Source organism: Lonchura striata, chromosome Z (assembly GCF_050655825.1).
Source record: "Lonchura striata isolate lonStrDom1 chromosome Z, ASM5065582v1, whole genome shotgun sequence".
In the NCBI taxonomy this organism is placed as follows: domain Eukaryota; kingdom Metazoa; phylum Chordata; class Aves; order Passeriformes; family Estrildidae; genus Lonchura; species Lonchura striata.
The window spans coordinates 78,185,343-78,208,546 of NC_140740.1; the positions used below are offsets into that span (position 1 = coordinate 78,185,343).

At 36.4% G+C, this 23,204-nt stretch overlaps 1 protein-coding gene across 1 annotated transcript in view; it reads right to left on the reverse strand.

Annotated features, from left to right (window-relative positions):
• Positions 1–23,204, reverse strand: part of CNTNAP4 (contactin associated protein family member 4) — a 203,388-nt gene that overhangs the window by 156,906 nt on the left and 23,278 nt on the right. Inside the window, exon 2 of the mRNA XM_031507421.3 lies at positions 446–556. Coding sequence (XP_031363281.2) covers positions 446–556 — 111 coding nt within the window. The remainder of the gene's footprint in view (positions 1–445; positions 557–23,204) is intronic.

The window sequence follows — 23,204 nt, forward strand, 5'->3', positions numbered from 1 at the left end:
TAACAATGGACTACATGAGGGAAATTGTATGTATTTGAATTCTCCAAGTAACCACCACTAATACTGTGGCTGAATTATTAAGAACTAGATTTTGACCTATGACACAATATTTCAGTGAAGTTTCCTAAAACAGCATCTTTGAAACAGTTTATTCATCATATTCCTCATAGGTAATAATTAAATAGAAGTCAGTATCCATAGATGCTGCTGCTCCAATAAACCCACAGGGCAGCTCCAGCCACTGTGGGCTCATGTTGTCACACAGCTTACCAAAGGGTGGGAAGTTAAGATTCATAACTTCCTTGAGCTGAGCCTATTCTGTCGTTCATGGCTGGTAAATAAATACCAGACAAGAATTATTTGAAACGGTACATATGCTCTTGAATATCTAAACTGTTCTCATTTCAACCCAGAATTAACAATTGACCAATAAAAATTCACTCACCCTCTCTTCGATTAAGCCTTGCAAATCCAGGGCTGTGGCTGCTAGACAGCTCTGATGAGCTACTGAATGATGACTGAGGCAAAGCAGACACCAGCTGATCATCACAATTATCTGCAAATGAAAAATATCACATTCAGGTTAATCAGAAAGAACTGCTTACTGGAACTGTAACAGAATCAACTCTGCATCTGAGGGCAGCATATCTCTAAGTATTTCCTCTTGCTGTATTATGTATAGAGGTATCAGCACCAAGGCAGAGGTTTTGGGTTTTTTTACCCAATATTTCATGAGACTACCAGATAATAATTTATCATGTTCTTTAACCAGCTAGTTTTACCCACTTCTAACTTAACTTCTGAGATTAGAGAGAGAAATAATTCAGTCCACTCACTATGATTTACAGGAATAGCAAGTGATAAATTCAATTCTCTGTTGTAGCACCAACCTACAATCTCACCATATATTTGTAATCACTTTTAATGTGCAATCACATTTAATACAGCTGTTTCTAAAAAAAATTATAAAGCCAAGCAAACTGAATTAAATTAAATAAAAAAGTAATCTCATCCCTTTTAAGCACAGTAAGCATGACAAAATGGAAGTTTTTGCTTTGCAAATGGTGTATGCATTTGATACAGACACAGCAAAATAATCATTATCTCACAATTATTAGTATGCAAGTCCTAACATCATAACAAATAAAACCCGAGTGTTTCAGAAAAAGACTTAACTGCAGCTCACAATCAATTGTGCAGTAACAAGCAAACGTTAATCAATACTCTAGCTTTAAAAGCCTCTCTAGCTGAATTACAATACAGGATATGTGTTCATTCTCCACTTAAATTTGAAATGTATCAATTGAGAATCAATATCTGATCTAGTTTAGCTGAAAGAAAATTAGCTTTAAAAAATCTCAAGTGCAGCAAGACCTTCTCTAACTATACTGGGGCTGGCATCAGTTCTTTAGAGAAAGAGGAAATTATGTCAAATTTTAGTCCTCTTATGAAGTGTTTATTTTCAAGACAATCACATTCCTTAGATGCAACTAATAACTGACAAGTCATAGGTGAATTCTTCTTCTTCCAACTTTCTATTTGTCTACCACGATTCACAGTCAAAGTCCATAAATATTAATGAACACAAAATCTTTTCCTTACCTTAATTAATAATTAAGTGTTTCTGATAAGTAATTATAGAGAATTCTAATTAATCACAGACTTTAATATGAATGTCCCAAGGGGATTTTTGATCACATCCAAAAATTTTGATTTTGATATTGTTGAATTTAGTTCTTTGAGGAAAACTCTTTTTAAAGAAAAGGCCAAGTAGTGTCCTTGACTGTTAGAGTTAGAAGTTCTCTCTTGAATCCCACAACAAACAATACGTTTTATTAATTGCTCCTGATAAAGTCACATATGCCACATTCTACTAAGTTCAGAGTACTTCTCTCATAAAAAAATAAAATTTTCCTTACTTTCAGAACTTTATTTCCCATTCCAAGTTTACACAATGAAAAGGCAAAAATTTATATCTACTCTTTAGTGTCTAACTACAATTTTTTCACTTCATTATCCATAGAATAGATTTACAGTGAAAGAAACTGTTCTATTTGGGACAAATTGTCCAACTGGTAAGCACAAAAAATAAAAGAAATGAAGGTCTTAGGAGTAAATGCAATGCACTGGTAAGTCTAAGAAAAGTATTTCATTAGTGAAAGATTTCTTCACAGCACAGAAAATAGAAAGAACTTATTAGTCATAAATTGCATTAGAAAGAGAAGAAAAGGATGATGCTGTGCTTCACACAGAGAGCTACTTACACTGCTGATTCAAGGGAACATTTCAAGTGTCATTGATCCTTTTTCTACTGCCAAAGCCTACACTGTAAGTCCAGATACCAAGATGACTATTAAGAGGAGAAAATAAAAGGCATTTTTACTCAAATCTATATGCATTATATACAGTCACAGACCCACAGAATCACAGAACAGCTTGAGTTGGAAAAGACCTTTAAAGGCCATCTAGTCCAACCCCCTGCCATAAGCTCGGATACCTGCACTAGACCAGATTTCCCAGAGCCCCATCCAACCTAATCTACAACGTTTATGGGTGTGCAGCATCTACAGCCTCTCTGGACAAACAGCTCTAATGTTTTACCATGCCCATCATGAAAAATTTCTTCCCTGTAACTCATCTAAATCTACCCTCTTTTGTTTCAAAACCATTTTCCCTTGTTCTATTGCTACCGACTTTCTTATTAAGTACTGAAAGGGCCACAATAAGGTCTCCACAGCAGCTTCTCTTCCACAGACTGAACAATCCCAACTCTCTCAGCCTTTCTTTATAGGAGAGCTTCTGCTCCATCCCTCTGAACATTTTTTCAGCCCTCATCTGGACCTGCTCCACAGGTCCATATCTTCCCTGTGCTCAAAATTGCAGAGCTACTTGCAACAGAATGTCTCATCTCTCTCAAATGCCTCATATTTTAAATATTGATCTTCTGGTGAGAGGTGGCATGTGTTATGAAATGAATCATCAGGAATGAGAGCTTGCCATTAATACATAGAAGAACTAGTAGATAAACAACAGCAGGCACACTACTTTTAAATCACCCCTGGGTATAACTCTTCACAAATTTCAATTCAAAATAAACCAAAAAAAAGAGCTACATTTCCACTGGATGGATGATACATCTGCCTTTGTAATGTTAGCTTCTGCCAAATACATTTTTCACCTTTTTTCTTTTTAATGTACATGTTGGAAAGGAATCAATGGTACTGAATTATTCTACCCAGATGGCCTAATACATGTGTATTTGTGAGACACACATATTGCTTTGAGATATTCCCAGAAGAATTCTATGAGCACTTAGCATTTATCATATAATAGTTTATGTCAAAGTTGATTTATAACAGAAAGACACATAAAATTTTGAATATTAAAAAGAGGTATTATCCAAAATCCACCAGTCCATGATATGGCTTTTTTCCTTTTGCACAATATGAGAAATGAGCAATGTTTCACAAATAGATATACACTGAATAATTATACATTTCTTTTACAACAGCCACTATGCATTATTTCAGGAAAATGACTTCATACGAACTTCTGCTATATTGCTTAGCACATGTAGCTTAAAACATATTCTTATGGCAACTTCCATTGTGCAGTTTAACTCAAAAATCAGTATAAATTCCAGAGTGAAATCAAAACACTTTGTAGAAATTGTCAAGAACCACATGGTGAGTATGAACTTGCTTCTCAATGTAAATTAAAAAAAAAAAAAAAGAATAGTCTCTACAGGGTGACAATTCTGTATGCTTTCATTTACATTGGAAGACATTCGACATAATGGAAACACTGTTTGAATTCAGTGCTTTCTTACATGCTAACAGTGACTTTTCTTTTCTCTTGGACAGCCTTCCACTGTTCAACCAAACACATCTTGGTGCTGAAGGCAGCTGAAGAGCTTTGTAGTGATATTTCACACAGCTTCTCTTGGCTAAAGGAATATTTAAGTAGACCGCTCTAACATGAAATTTAAAAGAAGGCATTTTAGTTAAAAGTTGTCCATCCTACAGTACTTATTACATTTTTTGTAATAAATATCTATTTTTAAATAATACAGAAGAATACCAAAAGCCTAGGTTTCTTTAAAATATACAGAAATCTGATAACAAAAAAGGTTTTGTGAAAGAAATAATATATAAACAACTTACATATTATCTGTTATCCAAGAAAAGTTATTCAAGTTATATAAGGCATGCCTTCCATGTACCATAGTTCCAGTGTGAGTTTAATTTATAAAGCAACTGAGACATTTTAAAGGAATCAAACTCTTAAGTGATGCATGAATAAAGTATACCTATCATTTCTCTTCCAGATCCAAACAATATCCCATTATGCATACTCAGAGTAAGGCAAGAAGCTTTTAATACACACATACTATAAATTACATAGATAATGCCATATGAACTACAACAAGGAGCTCAAATAGGATATCATTTTATAATAATAACAGTTACAATAACTATAGTAACAGTTATGATGACTATGTTTATAACACTGTGGTTGAACAAATAAATTTTGTTTCTTCCATCAAAGTAGCTGCTTGCTGAAATAAAAATAGTAATAAAAATAGCAGAATACTGGGACAACCTGAGATTTGTTTATTCGGAATGCATAGGTGTATATTTTAATTTTCATGTAGTGAAAAAAACATGATTTAATTTTCAGGCATAAACCTTCTCTTTTCTATGAAAACTTCAAAAATATATGGAGCTGATTTTACTTTAAATGGAACAGTTTCTTTGTCTGAATTATCAGCTTGGTCCACAATAATGACTAACAGATTTTAATGCTTTTCAATTTGAGTGCAAATTTACTCTAAATAAGCAAATATGAACATCCAGTGCCTAGCTACCACAAGTTGTTGTGAAAAATATTCTGTTCATAATTATCTGAAAAGCACACTCATTACATCATTGCATTGACTTTACTCATGACATAGCTTAACTCAGACTAAAACCTCCCAACCCAAGTGCATACACAAATTAACATATTGCAATTTCATTTATTTTACTTTTAAATGGAATTATTTTCAGCTATTATATTGTTGTATGCACCTTTTTTTTTCCTTAAAATTCAATTTACTCCAAACTTCCTTAATCAACAAGAATTACCAACTCCTTAATTAAGTATTAAACTCCTAATAAGGCAGGACAGAAGTAGCATAGGAGGAAAAAAAAAGATTATGATGTTTGACTTCCCTAGAAACCTATCAAGTTCTTTGGTTGCATGAAGGACTCAAAGAAAATATTGAGTATCTAAAGAGCAAAGCAATAATTTAACATTGAACAAAAAAAAAAATCTTCCAGTAAATCACATGAAAACAAAACAAGAGTTTAAAAAAAATCAAAGAAAGTTTTGCAATTTTTTCTCAAGTAGGGAAAACTAAATACCTAATAATCAGATAAGAAGAACAGCTAAAAAAAACCTAGAAATGCAACCACAATATAGAATAGAAGAGGCAATAGCTCTGGGAGTCTCTCAGAAGTGTAATAATGTTCATCTTTCTCATGCAGGTAAGCCCTAAGAAGGATCAACTGTGCTATCAAATTTTAATAAATTAATGTCTATGATGAAAAACCTCATGAAAAAGAATGAGGCTCATAACAATAAAGCACATGTCATACTGTAGCAGCAAGATTAGTGCTTCCTAAAACCTAAAAGAAGGTGCCACAAAGCCTGCCCTCCAACAGGTATTTAATAAATCTTTGGTTCTGTCATGTACACTTCAGTGTTTCTTTTCCCAATACTGTGAAGACCAAATATTTCTTTTTTCAAGAAAAGAGAGTTTATTTTCCCCAGAAGTGAGCACCTATGTAATTTTACCTAAACAAAATATTAAGTATGGTAATTGTGGTAATTTTGTCTTTTGTCAGTGTGCAGGCTTGCAATTAGTTCTAAAAGGTTCACCGAATTTAATGAGTTTCCTGCGACATAGATAAAAAGACATTTCCTCTCTCCTTGTTTTCTTGAGAGGTATCGACCATTATGCTGGTCCCAGTCTTAGTGAAATCTTCATCAATAGGACAAAGGAGAAGAAGTTGACAGCTTTACAGACCATTAAACCTTCACAGTTTCAGGCCTTCTAGCTACACAATATGCAATGTCACTTAGCAGAACCCAGCCTGCTTCCTGTTCAGGGATAAATTATCTTTGTTTAGAGAGCCTAAGAACTTCTTTATCTCAGGTCTACTGCTGGATATTTGTATCTAGAAGCTTCAAAACAACTTCACTAGGAAAGTTGCACAGTTTCATTCATGCATTTTGAAAGCCACCAGGTCTTTCCATTCTTCAGTTCAGTTTATGGAACATATTAGGCATTTCCGTATAATTACATTTCAACTGCATGTAGTAGCCAAATATGTTCCTAATGCCTCACCTCACTAAGCTTTTATCCTGTTTATTTATTTGAAAAATGTTAACCTTTGCATCTGAAATTTTACTTGTGAGTAGCTCAGGCTGGTGTTCTTAATTTATTTTTTTATTTAAACACAAGTTTTCATCAATAGATTTCACTTATTTCTTGGAGACAGTGGAGAGAGAAGGTAGGGAGCTGACCGCCCAAGATAAAAAAAGAAGGTTTTTGGATTTCAAAATACTTTCTCTGCAAAGTAAAAACTTTATCAAGGAGATAAACCGCATGGCAGGGCTGATGATTTTCTTGAACTTGAAACAAATTCTTCCAGTTTTCTGTTACTCTTTTCTAGATAGCAACTAACACAAATTCAGCACAGAATTCTGACACATAGCAGTCAACTGTTCCTTTTATATTCATCAGGCATGTGGTTTTTACCTTAATAAAATACATGAAATGCCTTTCCTTCCATTTTAAGAGCCATCCCTTTTCACAATAGCAGCTATTTCATGCCAACAAGAAATCAAGAATAGCTAGCGAGTACAAAAAGCCAAATTTTCTCTGTGTTCACAGACAACTGTGGTGCTCACCAGGCACATGAAAGATGTTTTGTGACTGAACAGAGTGAACTTAAAAAGGCAAACCAGAAGGAATAAGATAAACACTGCAGTCATATAGATCAGAATTTAATTATACAGGAAGGTAAGGGATACAAAAAAATGCTTCCCTACAGACATTTGCAAAGATTCACACCTTGCAATATATCTTCAATTTCTGGCATGGTTGTTATGTAGCTGGAAATTATGTTTTCCTTAGGTATCAATTTTTTTATTTTTACTTCTTTGTTTTTATCTGATTACATGATATTTTTGTTCCATATATTAGGGAAAGGGAGCATGAAAATCACAAAGAGTTCTGAAAATCCATAAGCAATTAAATAAAGGACTTCCTTGTTATCAGTACTCAGAAACCAGCCACAAGTCAGAAACTCTACTACTACTAACGGACACTAAAGAAACATTAATAATAACCAAATTAACTCACTCCTGATATTCTTGGTCTTTTCCAGAAACCTTCAGACAATTATTCAATGCAAGTGTCGTGGTTTGACACGGAAAGATAATTTTTCCGGAAGGAAGAGGTCAATTTAGATATTGACCAATTGAAAGTAGACACACCTCTGAGAACACAGAGGGGTTGAAAGCAGAATTCCCAGGGGAACTCGCTCTCTAAAACTGAACTGTTGTTTTCTCCCCTCTTGGCAGGGCATCCTTGAAAGGAAAAATCCTAAAAGCAGTCTGTCCATCCATGCATTGTGGTGAGAGCACTGTGCATGGAAAAGAAAAAGGGTCACCATGGCAAACTTTTTCTCCGGGCGGTGCCATGTGTGACATGGAAACACAGGATGTGGAGCTGTGTTTCTTGGGGGGTCTGTGGCACAGGAGAGACTCTGTTCCCTCGATGGGCTGAGTATCGCTTGTTTGGAGGGTGGAAACCTGACTGGGGTCCAGATTGTGTCTCACTGTGGTTTGTTGGAGTTGGGTGGTGGGGGGAGGAATGTTTTGCAAGGTTTTCATTTGATCTTTGTGTGGTTTTTTTCCCCCTTTTTTAGTTTTCTCTTTTCTTTAGTAGTAGTAGTTTAATAAAGTTTTTTTCCTGTTATTAAGCTTGGGCCTGCTTTGCTCTATTCTAGATTCCACTTCACAGCATTCAAGGTAGGGATCACATTTTCATGGGGGCACTGGCATTGTGCCAGCGTCAAACCATGACAGCAAGGCAAGTACTATTACTAAAACTTAACTCTTAATTCCTATTACCGTTTGAAACCAGAAAAGTTTTTATAATAATTTCCAAGATGATTATATAAAGGGTGTATTTTTTCATAGACTCCAATTACATTTTTTATTTGTGAATTTAGTAGTGCAAAAGCATATGATTCAATAAAACATTAGACTAGGACAAATTAGACCTGAGAGGTGATGGGAGAAATGGATGACTTCCAGTTAGGATCTTCTTATTCACTTTGCAGAAATAAGACAAAATTGATTAATTAAGCAAATATGCTTCAGTAACATTTTTACATCAACTTCTTCAGGATGTATCCTACAGTAAATCAAGTAGAAGGGCTTTTCTAGATGGCCATGTTTTGTCTCTTTTGATTTAAAGGCCTACTTCTTCTGAAAAAAGAGTCAGAATGCCAAAATTAGGATAAACACTTTACAAAACATCACAGAATCAGAGTTTTGTGGGTTCTTATAGGGTTGTTTAAACTCAAAATAATATTAAATTAATATTTCTATTTCAGAAATATCATGCATTTTCATTGAGTTTTGGTGGGGATCTTAGCAACTTGGACTACAGGTTGAAAAAAGCTTTTAGCATCAAAACACAGTAATAAATTAAATGTTAGTAAGTATGGTCTTATGGGTAAATAATTTAATTCAATAAATCTAAAGGAGTTTTTTCTGGGAAAAGCTATGAAAAAAGAATGCAGTTTATAATGTCAGTTGGAAGTTTCTCAAGCATGCATGGCAGAAAAGATGAGGTCTTTAGAGAGAATGAAAACAGGTACATATAAGAGATATACAGAAAAGGGAGCTGAAAAAATACTTACAATATATAATTAAAATATTTCATATTGATCAAAAGCACTTTGCCATAAACTTTACCATCAGCATACATTTTTTTCCATGTCAATATGCAGTATATTAAAATTAATTTTGTAGCACCATGAAATGTTCATTCTCATGAGATATGTCTTTAACTTTCTCACTGATACTTAATGCTATGTCATAACGTTTATTAAATTTGGAATATTTTATTAGAAATAAATTATTTTCATCCAGAATAACATAATCAGATAACATATACATGTTTCTTGAGATCAATAAAAGCCTATTTACCACAAGAGAGGATATTTTACACACCTTGTTACCAGAAGTATACAGAAATATTCTTGCTTTTTCCTAAACCAGCAGACGCATTGAGAATTCACACAAAAGGGGGAAAGAACTGTTTGTTTGGTTCAATGAAAGCTTTGACTGTAATTTAATTACATCAAACTTTTCTCAAAGGTAGATGGTTTCACTCAGATTACACCTTACCCAAGCAACAAATTTCCTATTCTTAAAAATAAAAAGAACAGTTCCCCTCTACCAAAAAAAAAACACAAAAACAAACAAACAAACAAACAAAAAATAAAAAAAACCAAACCAAAAAATCACAGGAAAACATCAATGAAATTTTGCCTAAAAAAATTCCAAACCCCCCCTCATTTAATCCATGACTCTGGCAACTGGCTCCTTACAATCACTTGCTTCCAAAGGCACTGGCTAGTTCTGCTCTGCTTGAAAGTATCTGACAAACAATGAAACTCAAGAGGCCCAAGAATGCTGAGAACAGTACAGATAAAATCCTTACTATTGCACTATAAGAAAAGAGGAAAAAGGTGTATGCACTTACTCATTTCAGGATTAAAAGGGTCAACACACCAAACTGACTCCTCTTACAGATTTTAAAAATTGTATCTACACACACAATACATAACAGTATTTTACAGTTATAAATTCCATTTATAAATTTAAATATCTTTACTGCTAGGGAAAGATCTGCTTTTTTCCAGATCTAAGATTTTTCAAGACAAGATTTAAAGTTTACTTTCAGCTGTAAACCTTTGGATCTTGCTGTCTTGTCTCCATAAGAAGGAAATAATCTCCTTTCTTCACTATCACTTGTATTATTTCAAGTGAAAGTTTATACCAATGGTAATAAAATTACTTCAATAATTCTTTAATGAAACAAATTATTTCAGTCTTATCCAGCAAGCTTTATTTTCCACACCCTGTACCACTTTATAGGCATACTTTGGACAATCAGCATTTACAACTTTTTCTTGAAGGAAGGGTACAAGCAGAAAAACTGGTAGCAGGAGTCAATCAGCCTGGACTGAAAGCAAATTTTCATTGATTACTTCATATTTGTTAAACGTGCTTCTCAAGGCCCAAGATGCTGATCCATGAAACACAGGGTATGCCTCCAGCCACCCCGTGGTTGTCTCCACCATTGTGAGCATGTAGCTCTTGCCTTGGTAGATCTGCAGGAGTGTGATGTAATCAACCTACCAGGCCTTCCCTAATTTGTATTCTGACCTGAGCTGAGTCAGTTGGTTAGAGCACGGTGCTAACAATGTCAAGGTTGGCAGATTTCATCATTATATGGACCATTCATTTAAGAATTGGACTCAGCAATACTTGCAGGTCCCTTCCAACTCTGAATATTCTGTGACCACTGTCCAGCATACCACAGAGGCTTTACTTGGCCTGCTTAATCCCAGCACGTTTCACAGTAATGGATAACCTGGGGAATCATGTCTATGAGTAAGTTCACCCCTTGACCACAAGCCCATCTGGGTGCTGCATCTCTTCCCTGATGAAACATCATGGGCCCACCAAATTAGAAATAATTCACCCTTATTTTGCCAGTCCAGCTCCTCCTGAGTAACTTTAATCTTGGCAGCTCAATCCACCCACCCATTGTTGTGACGTTCTTCAGCAGCCCAGCTCTTGGGCACGTGTGCCACTCATAATGAATTTTTACAGCCAGCTTCTCTACCCCGCCAGTGACTTCTTGCCACAGTTCAGCAGCTCAGGTGAGTTTGTCTCTGCACTCTCAATTGGTCTTTTTCCATCCTTCCAGCCACCTCCAAAGAGCATATGACACCATCCACAAGTCAGTGCAGAGATAGAGTGCCAGCTATTCCTCTTTCAGCAATATCTAAAGCCAGGCTTTCAGGTCTGACTTGTTCCACCTTGTCTCTCAATAGCTTTTGTGACTCAAGATGTAGGGAATCCATTTTTGATGCACCCCTACAGATGGCGAGAACCATCAGTTCAGAGCATGTACTGCTTTTCATTTTCAGGTAGCTGATTATATCGTGTGGTCTTCTCAGCACCTATCATCTTCCCCTCCTCCTCCTCTGATCATGGTCCCAAATTTTTGCCTTCAGGCCAGTTAGTGATGACTTCTAAGATCCCTGGAATACTTAGGTTTCCTATTCGCTCACTGTGCGAACAGCACAACCCACTTACTTCACATCACATCAGTGTCATGATGTGTGGAAGGGACCTTGAACATCCATCCCAGCACCAGCACCAGGCTGTCAGGAGGAGCTGTGCTTCAGTGCCAATCTCTTCTGAAGCAGCTCAAAACATGTCATAAGCTGCCATTATTTCCTTTTCATGTGGGGTATAACAGGCCTCAGTTCGTTTGTATCCACAACTCCAGAACCCCATTGAGTCATCCTTGAGTTTCCCTGGGTACTTTTGCCAGTCTCCAGAAAGGACAATTCTCTCCAACTGCAGTGTAGAGTGCATTTTTTGTATCTTGTCCTCTTCTGACTGGCTCAAGGGATACTATATGAACAATCACCCATTTAATTTATTCAAAAGCTTGTTGTTATTCAGGACCTCAATTAAAATCATCCTTCTAAATCATATGAGAGAGAGGGTTCACAATATGAATGCAATCTGGAATCTGCATCCTCTAAAACCCCACAACACTCATGAAAGCCTGAATTTCTTTTTTGCCCATTGTGGGGGACATAGCTGCTATTTTTACCACATCCACTGGGATCTGACGATGTCCTCTTGCCATTTGTCCAGGTTCCCTCCAGAACAAGGTTAATTTTTGCACTAGCCAGTAGGAAACTAGGACAGTCAGGTTATTCTGTACCACCTCATGTCATTACTGGGTGCAGGGGAAAGAGAGAAGGGCTTCCTTCCAATCAAGCAAGTATGGATCAAGAGGTGGGGTAACTCTGATTCCATGCTAGAAGGAGTGGTTTGGATGACACTGGTTCTGTGCCAGAGGGAGTGGTGGGGGTAGTATGGCAGAAGGGGCAGTCTGTATTCAGGGGTTTCCTTGGTGAGCAATAACTATGTTTTTGTACACTCTGTTGTTAGGGTTGTTGCTACTATTGTTTATTTCCTTATCTCATTGCTACTTCTCATAAATTGTTCTTATCTCAACTGTGATCTTTACTTTTTGCACCTCCAATTCTCTTCCCAGCCTGCTGCAAGGGGGAGACAGAAGGCAGAAAGAAGCAAGTGAGCAGAAGTGTGGTTTGGAGAGTCTCAGTGGGAACAATAAATTGGGTAGTACTATTCCTAAACCATTACACCAGTTTATTCCTAAAAACTGAATTTACTGGGGAGGTCCCTTCACCTCACTCTTTTATGGCAAAAACAGCCTTCAGGATGATTTTAATTGTCTTCTTCCCTTTCTCAAAACTTCCTCTGGTGTGTTGCCACATACTGTCCTGAAATTTTTATGGAGCCTCACCCTTCTCCAGTGCAGTCTGGATCAATCCATGGCAAATAGCGAGGCTGTGTTTCCAGCTCTGGGGCAATCAGTTCCAGGTGTAAAATGTGTGAAAGCAAACTTCATTCAGGTCATGACACTCCACTGTGAGTTTCCATTCTTCATTGGTCTTACACACTGGCCATATGGGGCTGCTAAAGGTGAACACTCCCTGGGTCTCCAGCTCAGAATCATCTCATGGGTGGGGACCAGAGAGTCCCAGCTGGTGCAGTTTTGCTGACAGTGTAGTGATGTGGTAGTGATCAGTACCTGTTGTTCTTCAACTCTCAGCAGCCCCACAGCAGAAGGGTCCTCTGAGAGACCAGGCAAGGTATTCAGCTGTCTAATTTCCTGTCTCAATAGCAGCTATCCCAAAAGCCTGACAATGACCTTTTGGGTCCTTGAAATACCCTCTCCTAAGGTAATCTATGCCAAGGATTCATGTGGCTGCTGGGCCAGTCACAGTGGGCTGTTTTGCCATTCATTCCCAGCCAGGCTCACTCCAGCTTCCAGTGCAGTCAGCTGTTGGGATTCCCTTGTCAACCCAGAAATAGAGAGGGATTCTACCCCTACATATCTTGATGGCATCAGGGTACACTGTGCTCTGGTGTCAGCTAAAGCCTTGTACCCTTGCATGTCTGATGTGCCAGGGCACGGGACCCACACAGTCCAGCAGATCTGAGCCAGGGCTCCTCTAGTTCACTTCTTGGAAATATAAATTGAGGTCCCTTCAAGAGGACCAGAAGTAACACCAGCCCTTTATCTGTTTGAGGGAGGACTTGCCCATTGGAAACTGGAGTGGCATTTATCCCTGAAGAACTTCTTGTGCTACCTGTTCTTCCTTTCAGCTTACATACCCATGCTGTTAGTGCAGAAATGGGCTTTCCATATCAATTCCTCATGTATTCTCCATGGTCATGTGGGTAAAACCCCATGTCACCTCATGGCATGGACCCTCTCTCTCACAAGCATGGGATGCTTGCTCCCAGAAGATGCTCTGGTCCATTCTGATAGGGCATAAGACATGTTCTTTCTCATTTGTTTGAGTCTTCTGAGTCTGCAGTCTTGGACAGCCTTTCCACACACAAGGTACATTTTGGTAGGGAGGAAAAAAGATGATTTTCACATTACCAGAGTCAGGTAGTCACCTGAAGAATTGTTTGTTCTCCTTTCATTGATATCAATGTTAATGGGATGGTCTACAATAGTGGCACACCCCGTACAAACTTCTGCCACATGGATTGTATACACTGGTCCTCACATGGATCTACACAGGTCTACAGCTTGTTATTTGAATCCTTATAGATTACTTCCAGCACAGCTCATTCTCTCCAGTACTGCATATTTTTCTCTATTATGCTCCAGCCACTTGGGTGCATTATTAGATCACCCTTGAGAGAATATCTTTCTCTCATTCTTGAAAGGAGTCACCTCCAAAGGCTGAGAGTTTCTGTCCTCTTCCCAATCCCCCTGTCAGTGTCCACATCCCAGAATAGGGATCCCAGTTGCTTGGCTCCACTACCATCTAATTTCATATCATGGGCCATGGTATCCCAGCTTCAGGGTGGCCAGGTCACTCAGGGCTCATTCAACTGGCAGCTGAAATTTATTTATATATCTCTGAGCTCACCCAAGAACAGAGACTGGGTGATTACCTCTTTGGCACTTCCTCCTGTCCTGATGGCCTTGCTTCCTCTTCATCCCTCACTAAGCTAATGGATTTGTTCTTGAATTTTACTTTTGTATGGAGGCAACTGCTGGTGGCATGGATTGTTCCTCTGGTTCAGCTGCAGTTTGGGTGTCCTAGCTGTCTGTTGCTGTGCTTTCCTCTCCTCCCTCTGAGTGCTGATGGTAACAAGCAGTGTCTGATAAGTAGCAGCAGTGGCCCAGCACGTTTCATAACTTTGCACCTCTCTGGAGCTGTTACAGAATTTATCTTCTGAATATTCTGCCACTTAATCAGGATCCTGTAGTTTTTCAGAGGCAGACTTCTGAACCATCGGAGCAGAACAGTCCTTCAAAAGCTGTCCCATTTTCTTCCACCTTCTGTGCCACTCATCCACCTTCGAGGACAGATGTCTGACAGACCCTCCTAAAAATCTTTTTTGTCACTCTTTTGTTGGCACAAAAACAGGTGGGAACCACACTCAGGAAATCCTGCAGAACTAACAACAAGAATATGCTTTCCTTGACATAATAGGGAAATTTAAAATTCTCAAAAGCTCTTGTAACAGACTTGAATGAAGAAAACCAGGTTGAAAGGCTTCAGGAATTCATGCTCCCCTGTTCTTTCCAGTGGGTACAGTTATTAATGGGTTCCTAAATGTAACAACCAAGCTAAGGATATAGCACAGTAACACAGAATAAACATTCCAAATTGCCTTCATTTCCCTTGATATTTTCATGTCACAAGCTGGTATCACACAGTGCAGCAAAAAAAAAAAAACAAAAACAATTGTGATCCCTCTCCCTCCTCTGAAAAAAAAAATATCTTGAGGACCACATAGTGCTTATATAGGAATATATACAGATTAGGTACCACAGTCACATGAAGAGACCAAGCAAATTGTGGCCAGTGACTCTGGATCTAAACATGATTAGATCAAATTTGTTTCCAATCTGCTCTGGAAACAAACAAAATAAAATAAAGAACAGTAAAAGCAACAATACTAATGATAAAGTGTACAAGAAAAGAGAGAAAGGATTCACATGCAATTAATTGCTCACCCGCTGTGGAAATCCCTGACAACACTCAAAATCTCCCTTTTCCAGGCTGCCTGACATGGAAGGGAGCCTTTTCCCGGTTGCCAGAAGATGATGTGAGGTGGTACAGAATAACCTCTGTGTCCTGGCCATGTCCACTCGTAACAAAAATTCGTCCCATCCTGGCTAGAACCAGGATACCTCATATTAGAGATGTTCCAGTTCACTAGTCAGTTTAATAGCCATCTGCTGGACTTACTTCAGAAGCTCCATGTGTCCCTTGTTCCCTTGTTCCGGAGAGGCCAGAACTGGACACAGCTCCCCAGTTGTGCCTGACCAGGGCCGAGTAACAAGATCACCTGCCATGACCTATTGGCAATCCTCTTCCTAATGCAGCCCAGGATCCCACTGGCTTTCCTGGCCTCAAAGGGCACACTGCTGGCCCATGGACAATTTGTTGTCCAACAGGACCCCCAGGTCCTTCTCCACAGAGATGCTTTCCAACAGGTCAGTTCCCAGCCTGCACAGGTCCTTGTCCCTCTTTGGTGTCATCAGCAAACTTGCTGAGGAGTCAGTCTATTTCTTCATCCAAGTAATTTTATTATAAAGAGCATGCAATATGTATCCCAGCATATGCTATTGACAAAACAAGACTACCTGTCTATCAGGCATCCTTCTAAACAATGCTCAGTACAGTGATTTCACCTTTGTAACACCTGCACACTTTGAGATTGGCATTGAGCCAGATTTTATGGAATTTAAGATTTCCTATATTAATAACACAGAAGGTAATTCTTTAATCAAAGTTTTACCCAGCAATAACTCACATTACTGAATTATTGAAATATGTATTAGAAGTGCTTTTATCATTGGTTTTCAAATAATATGTAATTAACTCTTAAACAAGTTTAAGAATTGATCTGAATCCTACAGCCTGAGCTGATGTCCCACAGTAGACCAAACCCACATGATGTTACACAAGTTTGTCTTCTTAAATCACATCCAGACCTTTATGAAGGTGGTTTGTGCCACTGAAAACTTTCCTTACAACTTCATCAAAGTCCAAATACAATTCCTTTTAACTTTCTTTCAAAAGTTTTTTAACCACTTTATAACTTGCAAATGCTAATAAGGAATACCGGTACTAAGACTCTTTTAGAATGTGTGGGCAGGAATGGACCTCAAGGAGTAACACTTTCTTTTTTTTACAATATTTGGGATCAACTGACATCTGGCATCATCATGTATAACAAACAATGTAATAGACTGTCAGCTTCATTGGCATGTATGATTAAATCTGGTTAATTAAAGACACAATGGAAGCCTAAAAAAAAAAATTGGGAACACCAATGAGAAAAGCATATTGCATTCAGAAATACAGAGTTTTGGATTTCACAGGAATACCTGTGCAAACGTACTGTACTGTTTTTCTAATAAAAATTAGCAGTATTTTGAAAACAGGAAATCATTTTAAGCAGAGGTAATATCTCCATATTTATCTATCATGTTGTATAAGGGTACAACAACAAAAAAGTAAAAGTACTTACAGTAGAAATGTTACACACTCCTCACAAATCTTGAAGTTTAGGCATGTACACCTTATTGCATGTCACTGCATGCTACAGTGCATTCTCAATTATTATGTTTTGCTGGAACATACTTCTCTTTCATTTTTGGTGACATTTTCCCACTTTCCCCTTCAGCTACAGTGAATTCACACACTATTACTTTTGCATGCTTTGGAATAATTATTCTGAGAGCTAATATTCCAAACTACCTGCATAGACAGATAATGTCTAGTTCTTACCCAAGTGCTTTCAATCCATTAAATTCATTTTCAATTAAGAAAGAAGATAAGGAAAACATTTGGAAAATTTCTTCTTATAGAGAGTGAAAGCCCATAACATCAGACAACAACCCATATTTTTTGATTCCACTTTGTCAATTTTTTCCTCACTTATTTTACTGTTCAATCCTTACAAATCATAGTTACCTGTTCAGGAATGTTTGTCATGTTTGTCATACACCAGCTGGGGAGAGCTCCTCCACTAATGAACATGCTGTGATGCCCCATTTTGAGTGCTTCCCTAACTCTTACAGGCAAACTCATCTTCCAAGTCTCCTATGGATTCAAAAAGATTTAATTTCTCTCCCATACTTCTTTCTATTCCCTTCTCAAGATGACCACTCTTAATAATAAAAGAATCTTTGCTCCACTTCCTTAAATATGCAGCTGTATCTTTTCTTGGCTGGCTGACATATCTTTGCTAGGTAGTGAACAGCTCCTGGCTCCAAAGGGATAATACCCCTTCCAATCTCTTGTACTAGAATGTGCTACCACACATGTCTTTTGCACTGGATGAGTTATTTAGTATTTATCAGTCCACTAGGGAAGACTAGAAACACCTATGTGTGGCTATCCATTTAATCTGTTTGGGGTGGAAGAGAATTTGAGGTGACCTACATTATGCTACATCACAAGCACACTCTAAAACAACCTGAAGCTTTTGGCTGCAGTCCAGTACACAGAGAAGATTGAGTTCTTTGTTGAGATAAAAAAATGCTTTAGTAAATGATGTCTTTTCCATGTTTCCCAAGAGAAAATATTCTACAATAATGTAGCAAATGCTAAAAACCAGGGTGGATTCCACAAATTAAACCCCTTAAAATGCAAGCTTCAGAGGGACAAAATCTATCAATTTCTTCTGTGAGTGGAGATGATACAGAATGGATACAACATTCTCTAGGAGTTATACAGAAGTTTCTCTTAAATACCTCAATAATTATTTCCTCTCTAAAGTAAAATAAATCAATATTTCATGTGAAACCCAAGTGAAACCAATCTTCAATCTAAGATTAATAAAGAATAGAAGGAATAGCAAAATTATCAGTGGGTAAATTTCCATTCCTGGTTTAATGTTGCACTCTGTCCCAGGAAGATAGACAAAGGAAGATATGCTCTGTTCCAAAACCAGTTCATTTTGCAAATTTTCTCCACCTGGCTCAATGCTAAGCAGTGAAAGTTTCACTTCATGCCATATATTTTCAGGACATTTACCTGAAAACACTCCCAGATAATTTTCTCTGTTAAACTGAATTTTGGCACAACTCTATCTGAATAACCAGATAGTACTGCAATTGCTATTACTGCTAATAATAGCAACATAAAAGAAATAAGAAGACAAAATTATTTGTAAGACTTTTGGGTAAGTCTTCGTATAGCAACCATAATTGCAAAATCTCTTATAAAACTAGTGGTATTATTGCTTGTAATGAAACAAAGTGGAGGGAACTACACCATGCAGGTAAATAAAACAGGGGACTGTAAACAATTTTAAGTTATATCTTATTAGCTTTATGACTTTAACAGTGGTTTGGGTAGTAATAATCAGCAGCAGCAGCAGCATCAGCATCATAATAAGAAAGTCCTCTTACAATAAGGACTTTAATTTCTTCACAAGTTTTGTTGAAGGTGCCTGTGAATCTGGCACTGCATCAAAATGTTGCCTAGGAAAAACTGTGGCACCATGCTTTGCCAAGTCAGTCTAGCCCAGAAAAAGGACTTTAACCACTTTATGTTATATACATTTTTCCATTGCTTTAGCACTGTGAATGAGATTGAAAATGGGAACTCCCTAATACATGTCTAAATCACTGAACAGTGCATCTCAAAATAATACTTGTTTTATGGTGTGCAGGCATACTTTTAAATTAGTACTTAAGTTTATGAGGGTAACATTAGTACAATATAGCACAGAGTGAAAGGAAAAAAAAGAGTACCACCACTGTTATGCACAATCAATTCTACATTTTCCAATAGCATACATGTACAAAGAATGGATAATTTTAATTCTTTTTTTTCTCTTTTTTTATCTTATAAATACCTTCCATAACTAAATTATTAAGCAAACCTCTCAGAAATTATTTGAAACCTCATTTCCAAGCAATTTAACTCAAGTGACTCATAGCATGTCAAATAATGGACAGCTCACTATGAAAGAATAAATCTATAATGTACAAAACAGGCCTGTCTTCCTTGTGTTTTGTTGTTGTTGTTGTTGTTGTTTGGGTATTGAGGGGGCTTGTTTGGGTTTTTTTGTTGGGTTTTTTTTTGGTTGTCATTGTTGTTGTTTTTGTTTTTTGGTTTTTTGCTGAATTTCTAAGAATGGATGCCAGAGAGATTGAATTTCAAGATATTGTTTTGTCAACATTTTGTTCATCAGCTCTTGACGTGACTTAAAGAAAATGTACCTTAGATACCAAGTTTTTTGCCTCAGGAAGGGATGAACACAGGATTCTGACTACAATAAAATTTTATTGTTAAAATTCAAATAGAAGCCACACAACAACACACCAGAGAGAAAAGCAGTGGAAGACAGCCCATTTTAAATTAAGCTGTCTTTTCACAATGACTTCTACAGTTATTTGGGAAAAAACTGCCTTACAATGGGGAACTTTTGGTTGGTTGGTTGGTTGGTTTGGTTTTGTTGCACAAGTTCATTGGAAGCTGTGTACCTGGAACTTCATTTAAACTGTAGACTAGGAAGCATACTGGCATAATGGGATTACAGATCAGCCTAGTCACCACTAATTTTAGGAAAATTTAAATGAAACATCTAAAATTATATGCCGTTATATTATAAGAATTTTAAATTATTCAAGCTGAAAAGTAATATGTCAGATGTTTATTTTCTCGTAAGTTATTTACTGCTTTTTCTTGATCACGCTATGGCATTTGCAGATTTATATCCCCTGTGTCCTATAATTTTCAAACTAAGGTAATTCTCACCCAATATTGTTAAAACAATGAAATCACTAGAAACAACTGCCTCACATAATACAGTTACATAGCACATCTGTGTTGACTAAGAAAAGCAAGATAATGCAATAGCATTGCTAATTTTTGTTAATGTACTCTGCCTGCAAAAGCCTTCAGTGTCAACAATCATGTAGGCTTTCATTTAACTTTCATGCCAGGTGTGCAAGGCTAAAACAGACGTGATTTAGAACCTTCTATAACAGTTCAAAGTCATGTAGATCCCCCTAAAGAGGATGATATTCAGGTCATCAATTCATCAGCTTCATGCCTACTTTAAATTATCAAAGCAAGAATAGTTATCTAGTTTAAAGCATTACAGATTTTTCTGTTTTCCCTCAGTAGAGATGAAAAGCATGAGGAAAAAAAAAGTCATTATGATCTCACTGACTTTTGAGTAAATCACATCTTTCTTTCAATCATCACCAGCCTTCTGTAGCCATATCTCTGTATGATATTTTCCAGAGGAGAAGTCTTGCAGCCTTTACTACATTGCTAGATTTTTAACAACATTAACATATTTTTTAATTTTCTTTAAAAAACACTCAACATCAAAACTCAAAACAAAGGAGTAGTCCTTTGCTTTCAGAAATTTAAGGTGAGACTTTGTAGTGGTTAAAGTTTACCAGCTTTCATTCATAATTACGTTAGCCTAGAAGATTAAAGCCTTTTGGATGCAAAACTAAGTTATGTACAACTATATGGGGGAAGATTGACTTTATTGGTATCACAGCAATTTTTCTTCCTTAAGATTACACTTACATTAACTGTGGGATCAATATAGGACTTCCAAAACATAGGAATACTTTCTGTTAAGTACGAAAACACAGTATGTGCTGATAAAATCCCACTGAAGGAGGCAACATATTCAGACAATTACAGCTAAACTTCTTTGCTGCATAGTAAGGTTTTCTCCTCTTAGTATATCTAACTAAATATGGGACATATCACAGTTGCTTGGGATTAATACATGAGGCAATTTATCACAGAGAAAATCCAAGTCCGATATTATGTATATAAAACTCATAGTAGAAAGCCAAGCAATAATGGAGATACTTGCCTAAGAAACTAATTTTCACTACTAGCTGCAGTAATTGGTTTAAATTGGTTTAATTTTTCTTTTTTTAAATTTTTAAATTTTCTTCTTTTTAATTTTTCTTTTTTGAAAAGTTTTGTAAATATTCTTCCCAATTTCAGAAAGTGGAAAATAAAAATTCCTATATTACAAACATCTACAGTTTCTCAAAGTAAAGAATTTAATGTTTGATTTAGAGGAAATTTACAATTTTCAGTTAATATATCAATTTGATGTTAGCACATGGCTTATCTTATCTAGGCTTCCTACATCACATTACACTTTAATATAATTTTGAGGCCTCTTATTATTTAGTTGCTATGGAAAAATATTGCATTTACCAAAAAAAAAAAAAAATTCCAGTTAGTTATGAAAGGTTACATAGACAGTAAGGAGAAAGGCTCCAAACATTTAAATAAAGAGGGATTATAAATCTTTACAAGAAACTACTCAAAGCTGTAGAACTATATTGAGTATGAATAATAAAATTTACTGAAAAACAGGAAAAAAATCAAAGAGTAGCAGTGGTATGAAGAAAATGAAAGCAAACTTTCATAGGTTTTTAAATTAACTAAAATAAATCATTTCATCTATCAATTAATTAGCTCCACAGTACTCTGAAAAAGAGATAATTCTATAATTAATGACAACAAAAAAGATCTGTTAATACAGCACATAGAAAAACCTTCATTTTACTTTGTTTTATTCTTACATTAAAATGTGTGTAGAGTAAAACTGAAGTCACAAGGCAAAAACTAAGTCCAGAAGGTGGTGAAGAAATCCTAGAAGAGTATTTGTAAAATAAAGTATTATTAGTCACCAAACTATTAATTTGTACCAATCTGGTGACTGCAGGAATTGCAAATCACACAGTTAACTGATGCTGAAAAACTTCTTCACTACCATACCATACCATACCATACCATACCATACCATACCATACCGTACCATACCATACCACACCATACAGTGTCATATTCAGTGTAGAAAGCTGAAGGAAGGAAGAATTCCCTCCTGCTTTCCTGGAGATAACAGAACACCTGCCTTCCAATAGGAAGTTCTGAATGAAGTTCTTGTTTTGCTTTGCTCGCATGCACGGCTTTTGTCCTTCCTATTAAAGTGTCTTAAGCATGACCCATGACATAAACACTCGAGAAACAAAAGTTACACCCCAAGTTTACCTTCCTTTCATTTTATATCAGATTATGTCTAAATGAAAAAGAATAGTTAAGTTTTTCTGCATTACAAAAAACAACAATCCTACAAGCCTCTCTATGCAAACAAACACACTGAGAAGTTTTCAGAACTTGGAATTTGGTAAGCTACAAAATAAAAGTGATAAAATCAAACAAGAGATGCATGATTGACAGTGGAAATTGTATACTGTCAATTTTCCTTCTTTTCAGCACTGAAAAGAAGGAAAAAATTTTGTTTGTTTAACCCACAATTTCCTCTAGAGCATTAGCATTGTCACAGACTGATGCAAAAGTATCAGAAAACTTTAAACAGATTTATAGTTTACATCATGTTTTATCTTCATTTAGCTACACACAGATTAAAAATATACCAGATTCTATGGATTATAATGTTGAAAATATTAAAGTATTAGAAGATTAACACTCAAATATTGATGTTGCTTTTGGAAGCAAAGCATGTATTTAGTCTGACATGTAATTATGTTATTATAAAAAAGCCTGTTCATTTTTTAATTTTTTTTTTCTTTTCCATAGAAGATAATTCTAATATTTGCATTATAATAAAATTGGATTTTAAAACTTCATAGCAACTTATTGTTAAAAACTGAATGGAAATTTTTATTATTACTAATTTTAATTCTATGATTTACAAAAAGATTCAGTTATTCAACCATACACAACTCAGCAGAA